General features: G+C 43.8%; 1 protein-coding gene across 3 annotated transcripts in view; it reads right to left on the bottom strand.

Annotated features, from left to right (window-relative positions):
* Positions 1-675: 675 nt before the first annotated feature.
* Positions 676-23,508, bottom strand: part of LOC140730452 (putative deoxyribonuclease TATDN3) — an 81,179-nt gene continuing 58,346 nt past the window's right edge. For 2 of the 3 annotated variants that reach the window (XM_073050872.1, XM_073050870.1), the window contains exons 7-10: positions 23,379-23,434; positions 17,893-18,005; positions 15,318-15,398; positions 676-2,572 (exon numbers count right to left, since the gene is read on the bottom strand). In XM_073050872.1, coding sequence (XP_072906973.1) covers positions 2,429-2,572; positions 15,318-15,398; positions 17,893-18,005; positions 23,379-23,434 — 394 coding nt within the window. In that variant the 3' untranslated portion in view covers positions 676-2,428. The remainder of the gene's footprint in view (positions 2,573-15,317; positions 15,399-17,892; positions 18,006-23,378; positions 23,435-23,508) is intronic. The other variant, XM_073050871.1, reaches the window with a different exon arrangement.

Below are 23,508 nucleotides of genomic sequence, written 5' to 3' on the forward strand. Positions count from 1 at the left end.
TTATAAAGAAAAATGGCATTAAGATTCCAAACTACAAGTTAAAATTTGCACTTTAATGCATTATGGATGGAAATGGGCCTGATTTTTGACTCGTTTTTCAAGGTTTTTAGATTGAAGCACAATTCTAATCAGGCAAGCACATATTGTTTTATACTAAAATCCCTTTCTCGATAAAAGTTTTCCGATGTAACTTGGCTGAACTTCACTTTTAAATGTAACCTCCCTAGTAACAAAGCTGAAAATACAAATCATCTGATCTCTCATAATTGCAGTCTGTTTTTAAATCTTGAGGCAAATTTTCCTTTATTAAAGAAATGAATATGCATCTCCTTGTTGTTATCTAAAGTCATGCGACTGCTGAGGGATTTCAGCATATTGAAGACTGTGGGAAAAACAGCTCTAAAACTCTGCGTGATCCTTCTCCAGACATGATTCTACTTACAGTCTGAATATTTGGCTTAATTAAGAACTGTGGCAGATTATGCCATGAATCTTCCTTCCTTTTTTTGCATTTATAATTCAGAATTAGTGTGCAAGTAAATCTAGTTCTTGTGTTTGCTATGGTGTTTTTGGTACATATTTGGCAAACTAATAAAATAGGACTTTGTTTTTTACATTTTCCTTCAGGATGGACGGCCTTTTCAGAAAAGAACAGTGGAATAATTGTTGACAAAATAATTTTTAAAAGATCATTTTATGCATTCTTGATTTGATTATTTTGCTACCCATGGTTTCATATGTAAGGTAATTCATGAAATTATACAATACAAAAGATGATTTGCACCATCAAAATCTAAAATTTCAAGACAACTATATCAGGACATTACAAAAAGTGTCATCTTTGTAATAGAAGGCATCCCCAGAAGCTAGCTATCTGCAATTCAATACATATACTCTCAGTGGCCACTTTTTTAGGCACATCAGTACACCAACTCATTACTGCAAATATCTAATCAGTCAATCATACGGCCAAAACTCAATGAATAAAAGCATGCAGACATGGTCAAGAGGTTCAGTTGTTTTCAGACCAAACACCAGAACAGGGAAAAAAAATACAATCTAAGTGACTTTGACGGTAGAATGATTATGGTGCCAGACAGAATGGTTTTAGTATCTTGGAAACTGCTGATCTGGGATTTTCACATGCAACAGTCTTTACAGTTTACAGAGAATGGTTCAAAAAGCAAAAAAAATCCAGTGAGTGGCAGCTCTGTGGGCTTTGTTAATGAGAGAAGTCAGAGGAGAATGGAGAGACTAGTTCAAGCTGACAGCAAGGCGACAATAACTCAGTTAACCATGTGTTACCTGCAGAACAGGCTTTCTGAACACACATAAAATCCTGAAGTAGATAGGCTACAGTAACAGAATTATTAGGTACTAGGAGTTACCTAATAAAATGGCCACTGAGTGTATTTTTAAAGTAACTAGACATACAGCAAAGTTGAATAACAATTCAAAAAAATTGGATCATTGCTCAATATATGTTTTTTGATATATGTCTGTATATAATGTCAGTTTGACAACTATATAATGGAATACTTTGATGAAGTTTCCACACTCAAATGCTAATGTACTTTTGTTACCTCAGATAATGATGGATTTATTGTGAATTCCCAACTTCTTTATTTCAAAAGTAAAATATATTCACCAAAAGTTTTTTAGTTCAGATTTGCACAAACAATGTTTAGTTAATAATGAAAGTGATTTTAACCTTAGAATCAGTGGATAGGCTTTTAAGTAAAGTAAACCACAAGTGCAAGACATTGGTGAGACCGTAGTCAAGAGTATTACATGCAGTTCTAGTTGCCATGCTATAAAAAGGATGTGATTAAACTTCAGGATCCAGAAAAGAGTCATAAAATACTTTGTCCAGACTGAAGGCTTGAGTTATAAGTAAAGCAGAATTTGTCTTCCCTGGACTGGAGGAAGCTGAGGGATAACTTTATAGAGGTCTATAAATCATTCGGGGCACAGACAAGATAAATTGTCAGTCCTTCTCCCACAGGAGAGTCTAAAACTAGAGGGCATAGATTTAAGACAAGAGAAAAGGTTTAAAGAAAATGCAAGAGGCAAGTTTTTCCACACAGAGACTGGTGAACATATGGAACCAGCTGGCGATGGAAGAGGTAAAGGTAGGTATAATTAGAAGGTTTTAAAGATATTTGGTTGGTACATGAATCTTCAACATTTGGAGATATGGGTCAAATTCAGGCAATGGGATTAGATCAGGTCAGCACCTTGCTCAACATGGAAAAGTTGGGCTGAAGCAGCTTTTTCCTTGCTCCGTAACTTTATAACTGTCATAATGTGGTAAAGTTGACACAACTATTGCACTTTGAGGCTTATTTTACTATACCTTAACTCTATGTTAAGCTTAAATTGCATTCACAAATTTATACTAACTTTTGTCAATTATTGCAAAGATCATTTATAAACGGATAAATTTCTGCAGTTTTGGGAAAAGTTTGATTGCGTTCTGTGTCGTCACCTCCATGACTTTCTCCACTGAAAGTCCTTTAACCTGTGCAATGTACTGACAGGAAATTGATATGTTCTGGGGCTCATTTCTTATCTGGAAAACAATAATTTCAGTCATTTTCATTACAGCAGAGTACAATTATAGACAGCACTGAAAGAAAGAAACAAACCAATAACAGTTTACCCAGTGCTTGCCGGATAATAGATTTTTTAAAAGGAGAGTAATGTTGTCCGATTAAAGCAATGACAATACATAGAACAGCAAAAGATACGTATTTGTAGAGCTACCTTCATGACTCTCTCAGTATATCCCAAAATATTTCACAGCCAGTAAAAGGGCATATCCTCCACACTACTTTTGTTGTTCACTAATACTTTTGCAATCTTCTTTCACTGTGAGTTGTCAATCTTTAACCTTTTCATTTCTTCTGACCTTCAACCAAGCACGGACATTGTGTTCTCTCCTCCCTCTCTTCCAATCTCCACCTCACTTTTCTCTCTGTAATAAAATTTACTTTTCCTCTAAGTTGTTAACTCTTTCTTAGCCTTAGAACATAGAACTGCAGAGCATAATACAGGCCCATCAGCCCACGATATTGTGCCGAACCTTTAATCTATCTAAACCTTCCCTCCCATGTAGCCCTTGATTGTTTTCATCCATGCACCAAAAAATATATTAAGTGTTCTTAATGTAACTGCCTCTACCACCAACCCTGAGAGTGCATTCCACACACCTACTACTTTCTGTGTTTAAAAAAAACCTACCTTTGACATCCTTCCTACACTTTCCTCAAACACCTTAAAGTTGTGCCATTTCAGCCCGGGGAAAAAGACGTTGGCTGTCTATTTTGTACACCTCTATCACGTCATCTCTCATCCTCCTTTTCTTTAAAGAAATAAGTCCTAGCTTGCTCAGTTTATCCTCATTAGACACGTCCTCCAAACCTGACAGCATCCTGGTAAATCTCCTCCACACCATCTTTGAAGCTCTGTCGTGGGCAAAGTACTGGAGAGTTTAACATCGGTAGCTGAGCGAAGGGCGCTGAGTAGGCTACGGTCAATTATGGAAAACTCTGAACATCCTCTAAAAAGCACCATCCAGAGACAGAGAAGCAGTTTCAGCGACAGGTTACTATCGATGCAATGCTCCTCAGACAAGATGAAGAGGTCAATACTCCCCAATGCCATTAGGCTTTACAATTCAACCGCCAGGACTTAAGAACTTTTTTAAAAGCTATTATTAATGCTTTTTGAGATAGTGATTTAGATGCATATCATATTTTTTACTGAGTTAAGTATTGTATGTAATTAGTTTTGCTACAACAAGTGTATGGGACATTGGAAAAAAAGTTGAATTTCCCCATGGGGATGAATAAAGTATCTATCTATCTATCTATCTATCCTTCTTATAATCAGGTGACCAACAATGAACATAGTATTCTAAATATGATCTGACTAGAGTTTTATAGAGCTGCAACATTATCTCACCGCCCTTGATATTAGTTCCCAACTAATGAAGATGAATGCACCATACGCTTTCTTAACCACTCTATCAATTTGCGCTGCACTTTGAGGGATCTATGGGCATGAACTCCAAGCTCCCTCTGTTCTACTATACTGTTAAGAATTCTGCCATTAACTCTGTACTCTACCTTCAAGTTCAAAATTCCAAAGTGAATCACTTCACACTTTTCCAGATTGCACTTCATCTGCCACTTATCAGCCCAGTTCTGTGCATGGCAAATCATGTCCAACCAATCTTGTAGAGTTTTTCAAGGAACAAACCAGGAAAATGGAAGAAGACAAGGCAGTGAGTGTTGTCCACATGGACTTCAGCAAGGTCTTTGGCAAGATACTGAATGCAAGGTTAGTCAAGAAGGTTCAGTACTTGAATCAAGATGTGGTAGTAAACTATGAATAGACATTGGCTTCACAGGAGAAACCAGAGAGTGGTAGTAGATGGTTGCCTCTCTCTGACTGTAGGCCTGTGACTGGTGGTTTGCCACAGGGATTGGTACTGGGTCAGTTATTGATTGTCATTTATATCAATGATCTGAATGATAATGTGGTTAACTGGATCAGCAAATCTGCAGCTGACCAAGATTAAGGGTGTAGTAGACAAAAAGGAAGACTATCAAAGCTTGCAAAGGGATCTGGACCAGTTGGAAAAAAGGGCTAAAATGGCAGATGGAATTTAATTCAGACAAGTGTGAGGTGTAGCACTTTGGGAGGATGAAACAGGGTAGGACTTACACAGTGAAAGGCAGGGCAATGAGGAGTGTGATGGAACAGAGGGATCTGGGGGGGGGGGGGGGGTACAGATTCATAACTCCCTGAAAGTAGCTTCACAAGTAGATAGGGTTGTAAAGAGAGCTTTTGGTACAATGGCCTTCATAAATCAAAGTATTGAGTACAGGAGTTGGAATCTTATGCTGAAGTTGTATAAGACATTGGTAACGCCTAATTTGGAGTATTGTGTGCAGTTTTGGTCACCTACCTACAGGAAAGATATCAATAAGATTGAAAGAATGCAGATACTAGGATGTTGCCAGGACCTGACAACCTGAGTCATAGGGAAAGGTTGAATAGGTTAGGATTTTATTCCCCAGAATGTAGGAGAATGAGTGGAGATTTGATAGAAGTATACAAAATTATGAAGGGTATAGATTATGAAGGGTAAATGCATGTAGTCTTTTTCCAGTGAGATTGGGCAAGACAAAACTAGGGACCATGAGCTAAAGAGTGAAAAATGAAACGTTTAAGGAGAACCCAAGGGGGAATTTCTTCACTCAGAGGGTTGTGAGAGTGTGGAATGAACTGCCAATGGAAGTAGTGGGTATAGTTCGATTTCAACATTTAATAGAAATTTAGATGGAGGGCTGCGCTTTGGGTGCATCCTATCAATATCCCTTTCTAACCTATAGCAACCTTCTACACTCCCCACACCACCACCAACCTTCATGTCATCTGCAAACCTACTAACCCACCCTTCCATTTCGTTATCCAAGGCATTTAAGAAAAATTACAAAGAGCATGGGTCCCAGAAGAGATCCCTGTGGAACACCACTGGTCACTGACCTCCAGGCAAAATATGCTCCATCTACTATCATTCTCTGCCTTCTGTGGGCAAGGCAATTCTGAATCCACACATCCAAGTTTCCCTGGATCCCATGCTTCTTGACTTAGTGAAGGAGTCTACTGTGGGAAACCTTGTCAAATGTCATCCACTGCTCTGCCTTTATCAATATGTTTTGTCACTTCCTCAAATAATTCAAAGTTCAGAGTACAATTTACTAGCGAAGTTATTAACTAAGTATATTTCACCATATACAACCCTGAGATCATTTTCCTGTGTGTATACTCAGCAAATCTATAAAACAGAAACTATAACAGGTTCAATGAAAGATCAACCAGAGGCAGAAGATAACAAACTGTGTCAATAAGCCTTTGACAAGGTGCCGCACATGAGGCTGCTTAGCAAGATAACAGCCCATGGAATTACAGGGAAGTTACTAGCATGGGTGGAGCATTGGTTGATCGGCAGAAAACAGAGTGAAAATAAAGGGATCCTATTCTGGCTGGCTGCCGGTTACCAGTGGAGTTCCACGGGGGTCGGTGTTGGAACCGCTGCTTTTTACGATGTATGTCAATGATTTGGACTATTGGATTTATGGATTTGTGGCTAAATTTGCCGATGATACAAAGACAGGTGGAGGAGCAGGTAGTGTTGAGGAAACTGAGAACCTGCAGAGAGACTTAGATAGTTTAGGGGAATGGGTAAATAAGTGGCAAATGAAATACAGTGTTGGAAAGTGTATGGTCATGCACTTCGGTGAAAGAAATAAACGGGCAGATTATTATTTAGATGTGGAGAGAATTCCAAATGCAGAGATGCAAAGGGACTTGAAAGTCCTTGTGCAAGATACCCTAAAGGTTAACCTCCAGGTTGAGTCAGTGGTGAAGAAGACAAATGTAATGTTGACATTCATTTCTAGAGGTTTAGAATATAAAAGCAGGGATGTAAAGTTGAGGCTCAATGAGGCACTTGTGAGACCACATTTAGAGTGTTGTGTGCAGTTTTGGGCTCCTAATTTTAGAAACGGTTTACTGACATTGGAGAGGGTTCAGATAAGATTCACGAGAATGATTCCAGGAATGAAAGGGTTACCGTATGGGGAATGTCTGGCAGCTCTTGGGCTGTATTCCCTGGAGTTCAGGAGAATGAGGGGAGATTCTCATAGAAACATTCCGAATGTTAAAAGGCCTGAACAGATTAGATATGGCAAAGTTATTTCTCATGATAGGGGAGTCTGGGACAAAAGGGCACGACTTCAGGATTGAAGGACATCCACTTAGAACAGATTTGCAGAGAAATTACTTTAGTCAGAGGGTGGTAAATCTGTGGAATTTGTTGCCACAAGCAGCTGTGGAGGCCAAATCATTGGGTGCATTTAAGGCAGAGATAGACAGGTTCTCGATTAGCCAGAGCATGAAGGGGTATGTCGAAAAGGCAGGGGAATGGGGTTGACTGGAAGAATTGGATCAGCCATGATTGAATGGTGGAGCAGACTTGATGGACTGAATGGACTACTTCTGCTCCTATATCTTATGGTCTTATGGAGAACATCAGATAACAAGATCTGGGACCTCTGCTTTTCGTGATTTTTATTAACGACCTGGATGTGGGGGTAGTAGGGTGGGTTGGCAAGTTTGCAGACGACACAAAGGTGGGTGGTGTTGTAGATAGTGTAGAGGATTGTCGAAGATTGAAGAGAGACATTGATAGGATGCAGAAGTGGGCTGAGCAGTGGCAGATGGAGTTCAACCTGGAGAAGTGTGAGGTGGTACACTTTGGAAGGACAAACTCCAAGGCAGAGTACAAAGTAAATGGCAGGATACTTGGTAGTGTGGAGGAGCAGAGGGATCTGGGGGGTACATGTTCACAGATCCCTGAAAGTTGCCTCACAGGTAGATAGGGTAGTTAAGAAAGCTTATGGGGTGTTAGCTTTCAAAAGTCAAGGGATAGAGTTTAAGAGACGCGATGTAATGATGCAGCTCTATAAAACTCTAGTTAGGCCACACTTGGAGTACTGTGTCCAGTTCTGGTCACCTCACTATAGGAAGGATGTGGAAGTATTGGAAAGGGTACAGAGGAGATTTACCAGGATGCTGCCTGGTTTAGAGAGTATGGATTATGATCAGAGATTAAGGGAGCTAGGGCTTTACTCTTTGGAGAGAAGAAGGATGAGAGGAGACATGATACAGGTGTACAAGATATTAAGAGGAATAGACAGAGTGGACAGCCAGCGCCTCTTCCCCAGGGCACTACTGCTCAGTACAAGAGGACATGGCTTTAAGGTAAGGGGAGGGAAGTTCAAGGGGGATATTAGAGGAAGATTTTTCACTCAGAGAGTGGTTGGTGCGTGGAATGCACTGCCTGAGTCAGTGGTGGAGGCAGACACACTAGTGAAGTATAAGAGACTACTAGACATATGGAGGAATTTAAGGTGGGGGGGGTTATATGTGAGGCAGGTTTTGAGGGTCAGCACAACATTTTGGGCCGAAGGGCCTGTAATGTGCTGTACTATTCTATGTTCTAAAATTCAGTGTCAGAAGTTTGCAAAGGAACAGCTGAACAAGTCTGATGCATTTTGGAAACAAGTCCTGTGGACTGGTGAAGTTAAAACAGAATGTTTTGGTCACAATGAGCAAAGGTATGTTTGGAGATAAAAAGGTGCAGAATTTCATAAAGAGTCTTTAAAGTGAGATTATTGGTAGTGGAAACATCTCAATGGATAGGCAACTGAATATAGTTATCCCCTTTTGTTCAAAAGCCTGATGGTTGTGGAGTGGTAACTATTCCTGATCCTGGTGGTAAGAGTTCTGAGGCTCTTAAACCTTCTACCTGATGGCAGCAGTGAGCACAGAGCCTGGCCTGGATGGTGGGGATCTCTGATGATGGATGCTGCCTTCCTACAATAGTGTTTCATGTAGATGTACTCAATGGTTAAGAGGGTTTTAACTGTGATGTACAGTACTGGGCAAAATCCACTACCTTCTGTAAGATTTTACATTCAAAGGCATTGGTGTTTCCATACTAGGCTGTGATACAGCCAGTCAATACACTCTCCACTACACACCTAGAAACTTGTCAAAATTTTAAATATCGTACCGAATCTCTGCAGACTCCTAAGGAGGTAAAGATAGTGCTCTACTTTCTTCACAATTGCACATACATGCTGGATCCAAGACAGATCCTCTGAAATAGTAACACACAGGAATTTTAACTTGCTAACACTCTCTACCTCTGATCCTCTGATGAGGAATGGCTCATGGACCTCTGGTTTCTCTCTCCTTAAGTCGAGAATTAGTTCCTTAGTCTTATTGACATTGAGTGAGAGGCTGTTGCTATAGCAACACAGCCAAATTTTCAATCTCCCTTCTGTATGCTGATTCATCACCACCTTTGATTCAGCCCACAACCGCAAACTTGAATATGGCATTGGAACTGCACTTAGCCACACAGCCATAGGTGTAAAGCAAGTAGAGCAGGGAGCTAAGAACACAGCTCTGTGGCACACCTGTACTGATAGAGATAGTGGAAAAGATGATGTTGCCAATCTGAACTGATTGGGGTCTATGAGTGAGGAAATCGATGATCTAATTTTACAAGGAAGTATTGAGGCCAATGTCCTCAGAAAGCCATACTAACTATCCCTAATCAGATTATGCTTCTCCAAGTGCTCATAAATCATGTCTGTAAGAATCATCTCCAACAGTTTGTCCTCCACTGACATAAAGACTCACTGGTCTATAATTCCCAGGATTATCCCTACTCCCTTTCTTGAACAAAGAAATAACATTTGCCACCCTCAAATCCTCTGGCATTATTCATGTGGTCAGTGAGGATACAAAGATCATCACCAAAGGCACAGCAATCATTTCCATTGTCCCCTGTAGTAACCTGGGGTATATCCTATCTGGCCCTGGGGACTTATCTACTGTATCCTAATGTTTTTCAAAATTTCCAGCACATCCTCTTTCTTGACTTCGACATGTTCAAGCATATCAGCCTGTTCTATGCTGGCTTCACATTGGTCAAGGTCCTTCTCACTGGTGAATACTGAGCAAAGTATTCATTAACCCTCCCCTGCCTTCTCTGACTCCAGGCGTACGTTTCCTCTTTTATCTCTGATCAGTCCTACCCTCACTCTGGTCATCCTGCTGTTCTTCACATACATATAAAATGCCTTGAGATTTTCCTTAATCCTACTTGCCAAGGCCTTCTCATGCCCCCTTCTATCTTCCCTAAGTCTATCATTCTTCAGCTCCTCCCTGGCTGCCTTGTAATTCTCTAGAATCCTATTTGATTCTTGCTTCCTAAACCTTAAGTATGCTTGTTCTTAAATATGCAAGGTTCCTTCACTTTGCCATCCTTCCCCCTACTTCAATGGGATAGGCCTATCCAAAACCCCATGCAATAACTTCTGATTAATTTTCTGTTTCTCTTCAGATTTTGAGAATTTGTTGTGGCTTTGCACAAAATTTAACATCCATCTCTGAGGTAGCTGGCTGAATGTTGAGCTTCCAGCACAAGATCCTAGTCAGGGAATAGTGAGAAGTGATACAGGACTTTGAAGCAGCCATCTGTGGCTTCAGTATCATGGAATCGAACAGACTGAAGAATGATATCTGAAGGATCAGTATTGGAAGAAAAAGTTGTCTTTGAGATGTGCTGGATGGGGTTAGGGAGAATGGAATTATTAGCAATGGAAGAGATTAAAAAGCCTCATTCAGATATTAGAAAGGTTGATATCAGAAAGGTTTTGACAACAGGTTAGAAAAGCAAAAGTGAGCTTGGAAGTGGTGGGCAAATGGAGAGATTAGAGATAACTGGGAGAAGAATGGAATGTTTAGTGGAAAGTCCACGTAAAGTTGAGAAATTGAATCCAGTTAATAAAAGGGCATATTGTGGCGACCCACTTCCTAGCGCACTCGAACCGGCTCACAAATAGCCAGCGCGCCGGCATAAAGGCCAGTCCCAAAAGGGCGCCAAGTCCGCTTCACCAGCAAGGGGAAAAGCCCGCGCGGGGGACAGGACTGTGAATACGTGCCCCTTACAGCATCCCCGCCCGGGGAGGGCGGGATCAGGAAGGCTTTAAACCGAGGCCGCGAAGTTCGAATAAAATCTCTTTTGTAACTGCAGTTCACCGACTACGTGTCGTTATTTCAGCGCTGCGTGTAGCACACCGCTACAATTGGTGACCCCGACGGCCCAAACGATATTTGGGCCGAAGATGAACGACGCCGCATCTGTTCATGCAGTTTCGTTGAAACTGCCAAGCTTCTGGACGCTGCGACCTCACCTATGGTTCCAGCAAGCAAAAGCCCAATTCCACATTCGGCAGATAACCTTGGAGGACACACGTTACTACTACGTGGTGAGCTCCCTCGACCAGGACACAGCGGCCCAGGTTGAGGAGTTCATACAGTCTCCCCCAGCGGACGGCAAATACACGGAATTCAAAGCCCTGCTCATAAGGACTTTCGGACTCTCACGGCGTGAGCGAGCTGCCCGCTTTCTGCACCTAGATGGTTTGGGAGACAGACCGCCATCGGCTTTGATGAATGAGATGCTGTCCCTGGCCGGAGGACACAAGCCCTGCCTCATGTTTGAGCAGGCATTCCTGGAGCAGCTGCCCGAGGACATCCGCCTGCTGCTGTCCGACGCGGATTTCAGCGACCCCCCGGAAGGTGGCAGCCCGGGCGGACTTGCTGTGGAAAGCCAAGGAGAGTGGGGCGTCCGTTGCACAGATCACCAGGCCAGGCTCCCAGCAGCAGACCAGACCAGGCCCGGCAGCAGAGCCCACTAGCCCCAGAGGGAGGGGTAAGGAGACCAACGAACAATGGTGCTTCTACCACCAGTGGTGGGGCGCAGAAACCCGCCGCTGTAGCCCGCCCTGCAAGTTCCCAGGAAACGCCAGGGCCAGCTGCCGCTGATAGCTACAGCAGCTGGCCATCGGGATAGCCTCCTGTATGTGTGGGACAAGCGGTCGGGACGCCGTTTTTTAGTCGACACTGGAGCCGAGATCAGCGTCTTACCTCCGACAAGTTACGACACCCGCAACAGGGCACCAGGTTCCACCCTGAAGGCCACGAACGGCAGCACAGTAAGGACCTACGGCACCCGTACGGTGCGGCTACAGTTCGGCTCCAGCCAGTTCATGTGGGACTTCACACTGGCCGCCGTAGCCCAACCGCTCCTGGGCACGGATTTTTTGCGGTCTCACAGCCTACTGGTCGACCTGCCGAGGCAGAGACTGGTCCACGCCGAGACCTTTCAAACGTTTTCCCTGGGTGAAGCCCAGTTGCCAGCCCCACACCTAGACTCCATCACGCTGTCCGACAACGACTTCACCAGAGTCCTGGCGGATTTGCCATCAGTTCTGGCACCGCAGTTCACGGCAGCCATGCCCAAACACGGCGTACAGCACCACATCCCGACACAGGGACCAACCCTCCACGCCCGTGCTCGAAGGCTTCCCCCGGACAAGCTCCGACTGGCGAAGGAGGAGTTCAAGAGGATGGAGGAATTGGGGATCATACGGCGGTCCGACAGCCCATGGGCCTCCCCCCTGCACATGGTGCCCAAAGCATCAGGGGGCTGGAGACCATGCGGCGACTACCGCAGGCTGAACGAGGCTACAACACCGGACCGCTACCCTGTGCCACACATTCAGGACTTTGCAGCAAACCTGCACGGCACACGGATCTTCTCCAAGGTAGACCTCGTCCGGGGATACCATCAAATCCCGATGCATCCTGACGACGTCCCCAAAACAGCACTCATCACCCCTTTAGGCCTTTTCGAGTTCCTCTGCATGCCACTCGGCCTGAAGAATGCCGCACAGACGTTTCAGCGGTTAATGGACGCGGTGGGACGCGACCTGGACTTCGCTTTCATCTATTTGGACGACATCCTCATAGCCAGCAGCAGTCATCAGGAGCATCTGTCCCATCTCCGTCAACTCTACGCCCGGCTGAGTGAATACGGCCTGACAATCAACCCGGCCAAATGCCAGTTCGGGCTCGACACCATCGACTTCCTGGGCCACAGGATCACTACAGACGGGGCAACCCCTCTGCCCGCTAAGGTAGACGCAGTCCGCCATTTCCCCCGACCCACCACAATCAAAGGCCTTCAGGAATTTGTGGGTATGGTAAATTTGTACCACCGCTTCCTCCCTTCAGCTGCCCGAATCATGCGCCCCCGTTCGCCCTGATGTCGGGTCCGGGCAAGGACTTTACCTGGGACGAGGAGTCCGCCGCCACTTTCATTAAAACAAAAGAAGCCTTGGCAAACGCCGCGATGCTAGTGCACCCCAGAATGGACGTCCCTACCGCCCTCACAGTGGACGCATCTAACACGGCAGTCGGTGGGGTGCTGGAGCAACTCATCGAAGGTCGCTGGCAACCCCTGGTGTTTTTCAGCAAACACCTGCGACCACCCGAGCTCAAATACAGTGCTTTCGACCAGGAACTGTTGGCGCTATACCTGGCGATCCGGCATTTCAGGTACTTCTTAGAAGGTAGGCCCTTCACCGTGTTCACGGACCACAAACCGCTTACCTTTGCGTTCACCAAGGTGTCCGATCCCTGGTCGTCCCGCCAGCAGCACCATCTGTCCTACATCTCTGAATACATGATGGATGTCCGGCATGTCTCGGGAAAGGACAATGTCATGGCAGACGCACTCTCTCGCCCTACCATTCATGCCCTTTCCCAAGGGGTAGACTTTGAGGCGCTGGCGGAGGCGCAGCAGGCAGACGAGGAGATCCCTAGTTACAGAACTGCAGTCTCCGGTTTGCAGCTCCAGGACCTCCCCGTAGGCCCAGGTGAGAGGACCCTGCTCTGTGACGTCACCACCGGCCAACCCCGTCCCGTCGTCCCGGCAGCCTGGTGGCGGCGCGTTTTCGACTCCATTCATAACTTAGCGCACCCCTCCATCAGGACAACCGTCCGGATGGTCTCCAACAGGTTCGTTTGGCATGGACTCCGCAAGCAGGTCAGTGAATGGGCCAGAACATGCATGCACTGCCAAACAGCCAAGGTGCAGCGGCACACCAAAGCTCTGCCGCAGCAGTTCCACCCCACCCACCGGCGTTTCGACCACATTCATGTGGATATCGTGGGCCCCCTGCCAGTGTCATGGACCGGTTCACAAGAAGGCCAGAGGCGATCCCGCTCACCGACACCACCTCCGAATCTTGCGCCCGGGCACTGATCGCCACCTGGGTATCTCGCTTTGGTGTACCGGCCCACATTACCTCCAACAGAGGTGCCCAGTTCACCTCCAGCCTGTGGTCAGCTATGGCCAGCCTTATGGGGACACAGCTGCACCACACAACTGCCTACCACCCACAGTCGAACGGACTGGTGGAGCGTTTCCACCGTCACCTAAAGTCGGCTCTCATGGCCCGCCTGAGAGGACCTAACTGGGTGGACGAGCTTCCCTGGGTCCTGCTCGGAATCCGCACGGCGCCCAAAGAGGATCTGCACACCTCGTTGGCCGAGTTGGTGTGTGTCGCACCCCTGGTCGTCCCAGGGGAGTTCATACCAGCCCCAAGGGGGCACAAGGAAGAACCCGCAGCAGTCCTGGGCAGACTACGCGAGAGGCTCTGCAACCTGGCCCCCATACCCATTTCGCAGCATGGGCAGAACCCGGCCTGTGTACCCAAAGACCTGCAGAACTGTAAGTTTGTGTTTGTACGAAGGGGCATACATCGGGCACTGCTACAGCGGCCCTACGAGGGGCTGTTTACGGTGCTCAGAAACAACGGGTCCACATTCGTGCTGGACGTTGGGGGGAGAGAGGAGGTTTTCACGGTGGACTGACTCAAACCAGCCCATGTGGACGTGGCGCAACCGGTCGAGTTTCCGGCGCAGAGGCTGACCTCCCAAACAGGGTCCGGCCCAGACTGTGGACATTGAGGGGTGTATCGCCGGTTCTGGGGGGGGGGGGGGTTATGTGGCGACCCACTTCCTAGCACACTCGAACCGGCTCACAAATAGCCAGCGCGCCGGCATAAAGGCCAGTCCCAAAAGGGTGCCAAGTCTGCTTCACCAGCAAGGGGAAAAGCCTGCGCGCGGGACAGGACTGTGAATACGTGCCCCTTACAGCATCCCCGCCCGGGGAGGGCGGGATCAGGAAGGCTTTAAAGCGAGGCCGCGAAGTTCGAATAAAATCTCTTTTGTAACTGCAGTTCACCGACTACGTCGTTATTTCAGCGCTGCGTGTAGCACACCGCTACAATATACTAGTTCCAGCAGACTTCATTTCCTTCTTCCTGACAATTTTCATCAGACCCAAAAAACCCAGCAATACACGATTAAATATAAAATGGGAGTTAATTCTAAAGCATGAGGTGTTTAAGGGATATGTTTTTTCTTAAAGGCAGATTTGATTGCCTATCAACCAAAACATAACCTCCTTTAAAACTGGAAGAGGATAGATTAGAAGCTGAATTCAAGTCTTATTTAAACATTCTTAAGTACCGGCATAAACCAGATGTTAAAATTTCTCTTTAATTTATGGTCATGGCAGTTCTTGCCTTTTCAAGCATTGAAAGTTTCCTAGGGTACTCTATCAGGCTCTGCCACTGTTTTCCTTCAGCCAAATTAAAAGTTACCTAAGTGATTTTTAAATTTATCAAAACATTAGTTATCAGCTCTAAAGAGTTAATCTTCTATATAATATTCTTCTTGGTTTGAAGGAGATGACACATCTATTACAAGAATCAAGTATATAACCAATTTTATTGGACAAAGAAATACCTTACCTGTTTTACTGGTCCTAATGCAGGAGAGTCTGTCTCTAAGCATATACACTCTAATGGCAATTGCTTCACCAGTTTTTGCTTCTTGGACAAAACACAAACATTAGTTTGACCACAGGTTGAACTACACAAAGCTAATGCAAAAAATACAAATTAAAAATCTTTCAAAATATTTTAATCCACAGAAAAAAATGCAATCACAACTATTCATTTAGTAAAATCCTGTGCAGTAAGAGTACTCTGTTTCACAGGTTTGTAGTAGCAAGATTTAAATGTGCACAAATTATTCTCAGTGACTACCAAATGTCAACATACTGTATGTATATACCTAACTGAACCAACTGGTTTAGTAGATTTTTCTTCACAATATGCAATTGTCAAAATATGGTACAAATCCATAGTTGGTAGCAATCCTTCCAGACCCAATCCATGTGATTATACTTCTGAGCCTGTTAAGTCTTAGACTATGCAACTTTCACTTCTCAGCTTGACACTGCAAATATGGTGGAACTTTTTTCTCTGGCAAATTGTCTTTGGCCAACGATGGAACCTATTCCAACTAAACTGAGATATTGTCTGAACAATTAATCTGACAAAACAAAGGCACTTAGTTGTTAACTAATCCAGTATCTCTAGCATGCATATCTATAAATGATGCTGCCAAGAGGTATTGTATAATGAAACAGAAGGTGGCTTTTTCACACTTTGATTCATGCAGTTCCCAGGGAAGCACTTTAGTTAGTCCTATTTCCTCTCTCCTTACTTCCTTAAATTAATGCAATTTACTAACTATCAAATATGCTCATCAAATCACTTTGACTTCTTTTGCCATTAGCCTGTATTATGGTCATTTGAAACAAGCCAGCTCATACCAGCATATTTTTAGGATAAGACCCAAAACAAAATACCTGGGGAAAACCCACAGTCACAAGGAGAGTGTGCAAATCCTGCACAGAAAGCATCCATATCAAGGTTGAAGCTGGGACCCAGGAGCTGTGAGACAGCAGCATCTTTGCCACAGTGCTGCTGTCTTACTACACAAGCAACAAAAGGTAGATACTTGTGGACTGGTACATCACAGGAATAGGAAGACAAACCCTCTCTTCAACTAAAGAGGTATCAGAATCAGGTTTATTATCACCGGCATGTGACATGAAATTTGTTAACTTAGCAGCAGCAGTTCAATGCAATACATAATATTTAAAAAAACAAAATACTGTAATAATAAAAAAAGTAAATCAATTACAGTATATATATCCTGAACAGATTAAAAATCATGCAAAAAACAGAAATAATATATATTAAAAATGTGAGGTAGTGTCCAAGGGTTCAATGTTCATTCAGGAATTGGATGGCAGAGGGGAAGAAGCCGTTCCTGAATCGCTGAATGTGTGCCTTCAGGCTTCTGTACCTCCTACCTGATGGTAACTGTGAGAAAAGGGCATGCGTTAGGTGCTGGAGGTCTTAATAATGGACATTGCCCTTCTGATGTCCTGGATACTTTGTAGGCTAGTGCCCAAGATGGAGCTGATTAGATTTACAACCTTCTGCAGCTTCTTTCGGTCCTGTGCAGTAGCCCCTCCATACCAGACAGTGATGCAGCCTGTCAGAATGCTCTCCACGGTACAACTATAGACGTTTTTGAGTGTATTTGTTGACATGCCAAATCTCTTCAAGCTCCTAATTAAGTTTAGCCGTTGTCTTGCCTTCTTTAGAACTACATAGATATGTTGGGACCAGGTTAGATCTTCAGACATCTTGACACCTTGGAACTTGAAGCTGCTCACTCTCTCCACTTCTGATCCCTCTATGAGGATCAGTATGTGTTCCTTCATCCTACCCTTCTTGAGGTCCATAATCAGCTCTTTTGTCTTACTGACGTTGAGTCCAAGGTTGTTGCTGCAACACTACTTCACTAGTTGGCATATCTCACTCTGGTAAGCCCTCTCGTCACCACCTGAGATTCTACCAACCATGGTTGTATCGTCAGCAAATTTGTAGACGGTATTTGAGCTATACCTAACCACACAGTCGTATGTATACGGAGCATAGAACAGTGGACTCTAAGCACACACTCCTGAGGTGTGCCAGTGTTAAAAGAGTACAGGTTTGGTAGCATTTGTGCTATTCATCTAGTGGTGTAATGGACAGTTATCAGTGGTGCTTAAATATGTGTGGAAGTGTGGTCTTTGATTAAAGACAGGGATCATACCAGAGAAGAAAAGGAATTTCTTACTAATGATGGTCATGATAGAGAAATGGAACAAGCTGACAGATCCAAAAACATTGCTGCCTTAAAATTAACTTTCAGTTGGTGGTATTAAACCTAGTGAACAGTGACAGCTGCATGTTCTTTCCCACTTCTGAACTGTACTTTCTACTGTAGTTTTAGAAGCAGAATAATTCATACAGTTACCATTAATGTAGAAAATTTAGTACCATCAACTAAAAATGAAATTCTTTTACAGGTACTTTGTTTTTCATAAATATTGTGTCATAGAGTAACTGTCTTTATTACTCTAGTTAAAAGAATTTCTGTGCACCGAGCATACAAACTAAAAATTTTATTTGATCTAACCTGCTCGCTTCGTATAATGGATGGTGGTATTGAAAAGAAAAATCCAGCTTTCACACCTTCCATAGCCACAGAGGGTTTTCCATCAAAAGCATGAAGCAATACCTTCTGAGCTCCTAGAAAAATACAGATTATTTTATCATTACTGTATCAGAATCAGATTTAATATATCACTGGCATATGGCATGAAATTTGTTAACTTTACCACAGCAGTACAATGAACTACATGATAAATAGAGTGGGAAAAAACTGAGTTATATTAAGTATATATAGTATATCTATTAATTAGTTATGTTAAAATAAGTAGTGCAAAAGAACAGAAATAAAAATGTAGTGAGGTAGTGTTCATGGGATCAATGTCCATTTAGAAATTGGATGGCAGAGGGGAAGAAGTTGTTCTTAAATTGCTGATCATTTACCTTCAGGCTTCTGTACTTCCTTTCCAATGGTAACAGTGAAAAATGGGCAGGTCCTGAGTGGTGGGGGTCCTTAATAATAGACACCGCCCTTCTGAGGCACTGTTCCTTGAATATGTCTTGGATACAATGAAGGCTAGTGCCCCTGATGAAGCTGACTAATTTTACAACTTTCTGTAACTTCTTTCAATCCCGTGCAGTAGCCCCTCCATACTCGACAGTGATGCAGCCTGTCAGAATGCTCTCCACAGTACACCTGTAAACATTTTTGAGTATTTTAGTTGACAAACCCATTCTTCTCAAACTAATATAATATAGCTTCTGTCTTGTTTTCTTTATGTTTGGTTCAGGTTAGGTCCTCAGAGATAGTGACAACCAGGAACTTGAAATCACTTGCTCTCTTAACTTCTGATCCCTCTATGTGGATTAGTTTGTATTACCTCATCTTACCCTTCCTGAGTTCTACAATCAGCTCTTTGGTTTTGCTGATGTTAAGTGCAAGTTTGTTGCTGTGACTCGCTCCTGTACACTCTTTCATCACCATCTGAAATTCTGCCAAGAGTGGTTGTATCATCAGTAAATTTATAGACGGTATTTGAGCTATGCCTAGCCACACAGTCATGGGTGTAGAGAGAGGACAGCAGTGGGCTAAGCACACATCCCTGTGGAGTGCCACTGTTAATTGTCGGTGAGGTGGAAATGTTATTTCCAATTCACACAGATTGTGGTCTTCCAGTTAGGAAGTCGGGGATCCAGTTGCAGAGGGAGGTACATAAGCCTAGGTTCTGTAGCTTTTCAATCAGGACTGTACAAATAATTGTGTTAAATGCTGAGCTATGGTCAATAAACGACATCCTGACATAGGTATTTGCATTGTCCAAGTGTTCCAAGGCTGCGTGGAGAGCTATTGAGATCGCATCTGCTGTAGAGATAGTGTGGCAATAGGCAAATTGTAGTGGGTCCAGGTTCTGCCACACTCAGCAATTCTAGCCATGACCAACCTCTCAAAGCATTTCATCACTGTAGATATGAGTGCTACTTGATGACAGTCGTTAAGGCAGCACACGTTGCTCTTCTTGGGCACTGGTATAATTATTGCCTTTTTGAAGCAGATGGGAACTTTCGACTGTAGAAGTAAGAGATTGTAAATGTCTTTGAATACTCCTGCCAGATGGTTGGCATAGGTTTTCAGAGCCTTACTAGGTACTCTGCCTTTTTGGGCCCTGCTGCCTTGCGAGGGATCACCCTCTTGAAAGGCAGCCTGACGTCGGTCTCTGATACACAGAGTGTTCAGATGCTACTGGGACCCTCATAGCTGGTATTTTTATTCTCCCTTTCAAAGTGAGCATAAAAGTGTTGAGTTCACCTGGTAGTGAAGCATCACTGTCATTCATGATGTTGGGTTTTGCTCTGTAGGAAGTAATGACCTGAAAACCCTGCCAGAGTTAACGTGCATCCAATGTTGCCTCTAACCTCTCCTGGAATTGTTTCTTGGCTCTTGAAATATTTAGTATTTCCTTCAAGTTACCCATATATTGTATGTAAGATAACCTAACAACATGTTTAATGAGACCAAGCACACTCTGAAGACCATAGATTCCTCCCTATTTCAACACTTCAACTTTTTTTAAGACTAGAGATCAGCAGTGTAAAAGTTTAGCAAACTCAGTGACTTTATTCAAGTTCAACTTTATTGTCATTTCTAAAATTGAACATATGAACAATTGAACACCCAGGTCTCAAACAGAGTCCAGTTAATCAGTTATGACAGTTACTTGGAGGTTCACCAGCACCCAGGTCTCAATATGTATGATGTGCCAGTAGCTATATACTGTTTACTTTCTAATTTGCGTTGTAAATGCACCTTATTATATGTTAATTTAATTGTGGTAATATTACTTATGTGTTGCGTGTGAGTTATGTGTACTGTGTTGTGCACCTTGCTTGTTTCATTTAACTGCATATATGTTGCACTCAGAACACACACACACACACACACACACACACACACACACACACACACACACACACACACACACACACACACACACACACACACACACACACACACACACACACACACACTCTCTCTCTCACTCTCTCTCTTACTCCTCAATTTACTTCTGGTAATTTTCATTATTGAAAATAAACCCTTGACTTTATTAAACGTGAGTAAGAAATTCAGCCTTAGTAGCTGATCAGTCCTAAATCCTAGGCAGTTCATAATTGAGCTGCTGGAACATTAATTTCCTCTTGTATGGAGTAGTCAAATTACACCAACACCTTAGGTGTTGACATAGAAAAGCTGCAGTGTAAAAAGAGGGGCTGCTCTAATCCGGGTTGCATCCTGCAGGAAGATGGTAAATAAAGGGGGTGTCCTGATCCAGGTCAGATCCCACAGGAACACTTTAAATAAAGGGGGCATCCCAATGTGGGTCAGATCCCGCAGGAGCAAGTTAAATAAAGGGTGTGCCGCAATCCAGGTCAGATCCCACAGGAACACATCAAATAAAGGGGGTGCCCTGAGCCAGGTCAGATCCCACAGGAACACATCAAATAAAGGGGGTGCCCTGAGCCAGGTCAGATCATGCGAGAGCACGTTGAAGAAAAGGGGTTGCCCTGATCCAGCACAGGAAGAAGTTAGCCTGGTCCAAGTCAGACTCTGTGGGAGCATAACAAGTGTGAGGTGTGTATGTGTGCGCACCAATTGTATGTGTGTGAATCTTAACATGAAAGTCTCCTATTTCAAACCTTTAAAGCACTCCAGTAATGTGCATATTTGTCACTGTGGACCAGAAGCATTAAGTATGATTGAGGAGTAAGTGTATGTGTTCTGCAGGCAGTTAATCGGTAACTGCAAAATGAAATGATGTTCCTCTGGACAAGGTGCACAACACAGTACATATAAATGACACACAACACATAACTAATATTACCACAATTAATTTAACAAATAATAAGGTGCATTTAAGACACAATTTAAAAAGTAAACAGTGTGATACTACTGACGCTTCATATGTAATGAGACCTGGGTGGTGGTAGTATTCTTATGGTCTGGGGGGAAAGTCCGTTTTCCATCCCAACAGTTCTTGTCCGAATGCTACAGAGTCAAAGAGATTGTAGGATGGATAGGAGGGATAATTAAAAATAGTAAGGGTCCTGTGAATACAGCGCTCTTGATAAATATCTCTGATGGGTGGAAGAGAGACGCTGATGATCCTCTCAACAGTCCTCTCAATCCTTTGTAAGGACTTGTGGTCAGATGCCTTGCAATTCCTGTATCAAACAGTGATGCAGCTGGTCAAGACATTCTCAATAGTGCTCCTGTAAAAGTTGGTTAAAATGGGGTTGGGGGAAGCCTCTTTCACCTCAGTCTCCTCAGGAGGTGGAGACACTGCTGTGCTTTCTTGACCAAAGAGGTGGTGTTGAGGGACCAGGTGAGTTTGTCCATTACGAGCACTCCCAGAAACTTGGTGCTCTCAACTTTCACCACAGAGGAGCAGTTTATGTGCACAAAGGACCCTGCACCTTCTTAAAATCTTGTTTACGTTGAGACTCAAGTTCTTGTGCTCACTGGATTCTACCAGCAGTTGTATCTCGTCTCTGTATGCAGTTGTGTCATCGTCACTGATGAGGCCGAGCTTGATGATTTGGTTTGAATTGCATCCAGCAGTGCAGTAATGCATCAACAGCATGAACAGCAGTGGGCTCAGCAAACCGCCCTGGGGGGTGCCAGTACTCAACATGATGGAGCTAGAGATGTTGCTGCCAACACAGACTGGCTGTGGACTTTCTGTCAAGAAGTCCAAGATCCAGTTACAGAGATATGTTGAGACCCAACAAGGATAGTTCACCCACCAGCTTCTGAGACATGATCATAGCTGATTAATAAATAGTTTCCTGGTGTATGAGACACCATTTTTCAGATGGGACAGGACGTAGTGGAATGCAGAGGCAATGGCATCATCAGTGGACCAACTTAAGCAATAAGAGAATGAGAAAGCATCCAGTGTAGCCGGATGATGGGATTTAATGCGATCTATGATGAGCCGCTCAAAGCACTTTATTATTGTTGAGGTTAGTGCCACAGGCCGGTAGTTATTGATGCAGATTACTGTTGCTCTCTTAGGCATCGGGATGATGCTGTCCACCTTGAAGCTTGAGAGGACAGTGCACTGATCCAGAGAGATGTACAAGATGTCTGCTAGAACCTCTATTAACTGGGCTGCACAGTTCCTCACCACCTGACCAGATATATTATCAAGCTCCCCAGCCTTATGTGGATTGATCCTGACACATCAGCTGCGGCCAGACAGACTGCGAGCTTCTTGGGGAGAAGTGGAGGCCTTCCTCGCTGGCACATCATTCCATGCATCAAACTGTGTGCAAACGACATTCAGCTTATCAGGAAAAGAGGTATTATTGTCGTTGATGTGCAAGAACTTGTACTCTGTTATGGTCTGGATGTCCTGCCACATGTGCCCCATGTCTCTGGTTTTACTGAAATGGTTGTATATTCTCTGTGAATAATCCCATTTTGCCTTCCTAATGGCACAGGAAAGTGCAGCTCTTGCCACCCTGAGAACTGTCTTAACACCAGATCTGAAGGCAGCATCCCGATTTCTCAGATGTGAATGGCCCTCTGCTGTCAGCCATGGCTTCTGATTTGCCCTTCCTCATGGAGATGATGTCCTCAATAACAGCTATGTCCTCAGTGTGGTTCTACATAGCCAATCACAGATCCCGCATATTCAAAGTCAATGTGATAGGTAGTCACCTCCCTGAATATGTTCCAGTCCATGTTTTCAAAACAGTCCCATAATGCTGAGATTACTCATTCTGTCCAGGTCTTTATTTCCCTTTGTATAGTACAGCTGATATGTAAGATGTCATTCAGTTATCAAACAAGATTAAAGCATGTCAAGTTTGCCAAAAAGGCTTGGTAACAGCACTTGGGAGGAATGGGATGCAGCAAGATGAGAGTAAATAAAATATGGTGAACATTAAGAAAAAACAATGACAGCTTCATTTGGTTTTGCATATGAAGCCAAAGGAAAAATGTAGATGTAAAACCTTGTTCCTTCAGTAGGTTAATGGTTGGTCGTCCAGCAGAGCGAGAATGTACATTTCTGAAAGGATAAGAAAGGAACAATTAGTATAAAAATGCAAGGAGTACAATAAATGACTTATTAGGTTAAATTTA

This window comes from Hemitrygon akajei, chromosome 7 (genome assembly GCF_048418815.1).
Source record: "Hemitrygon akajei chromosome 7, sHemAka1.3, whole genome shotgun sequence".
Classification (NCBI taxonomy): domain Eukaryota; kingdom Metazoa; phylum Chordata; class Chondrichthyes; order Myliobatiformes; family Dasyatidae; genus Hemitrygon; species Hemitrygon akajei.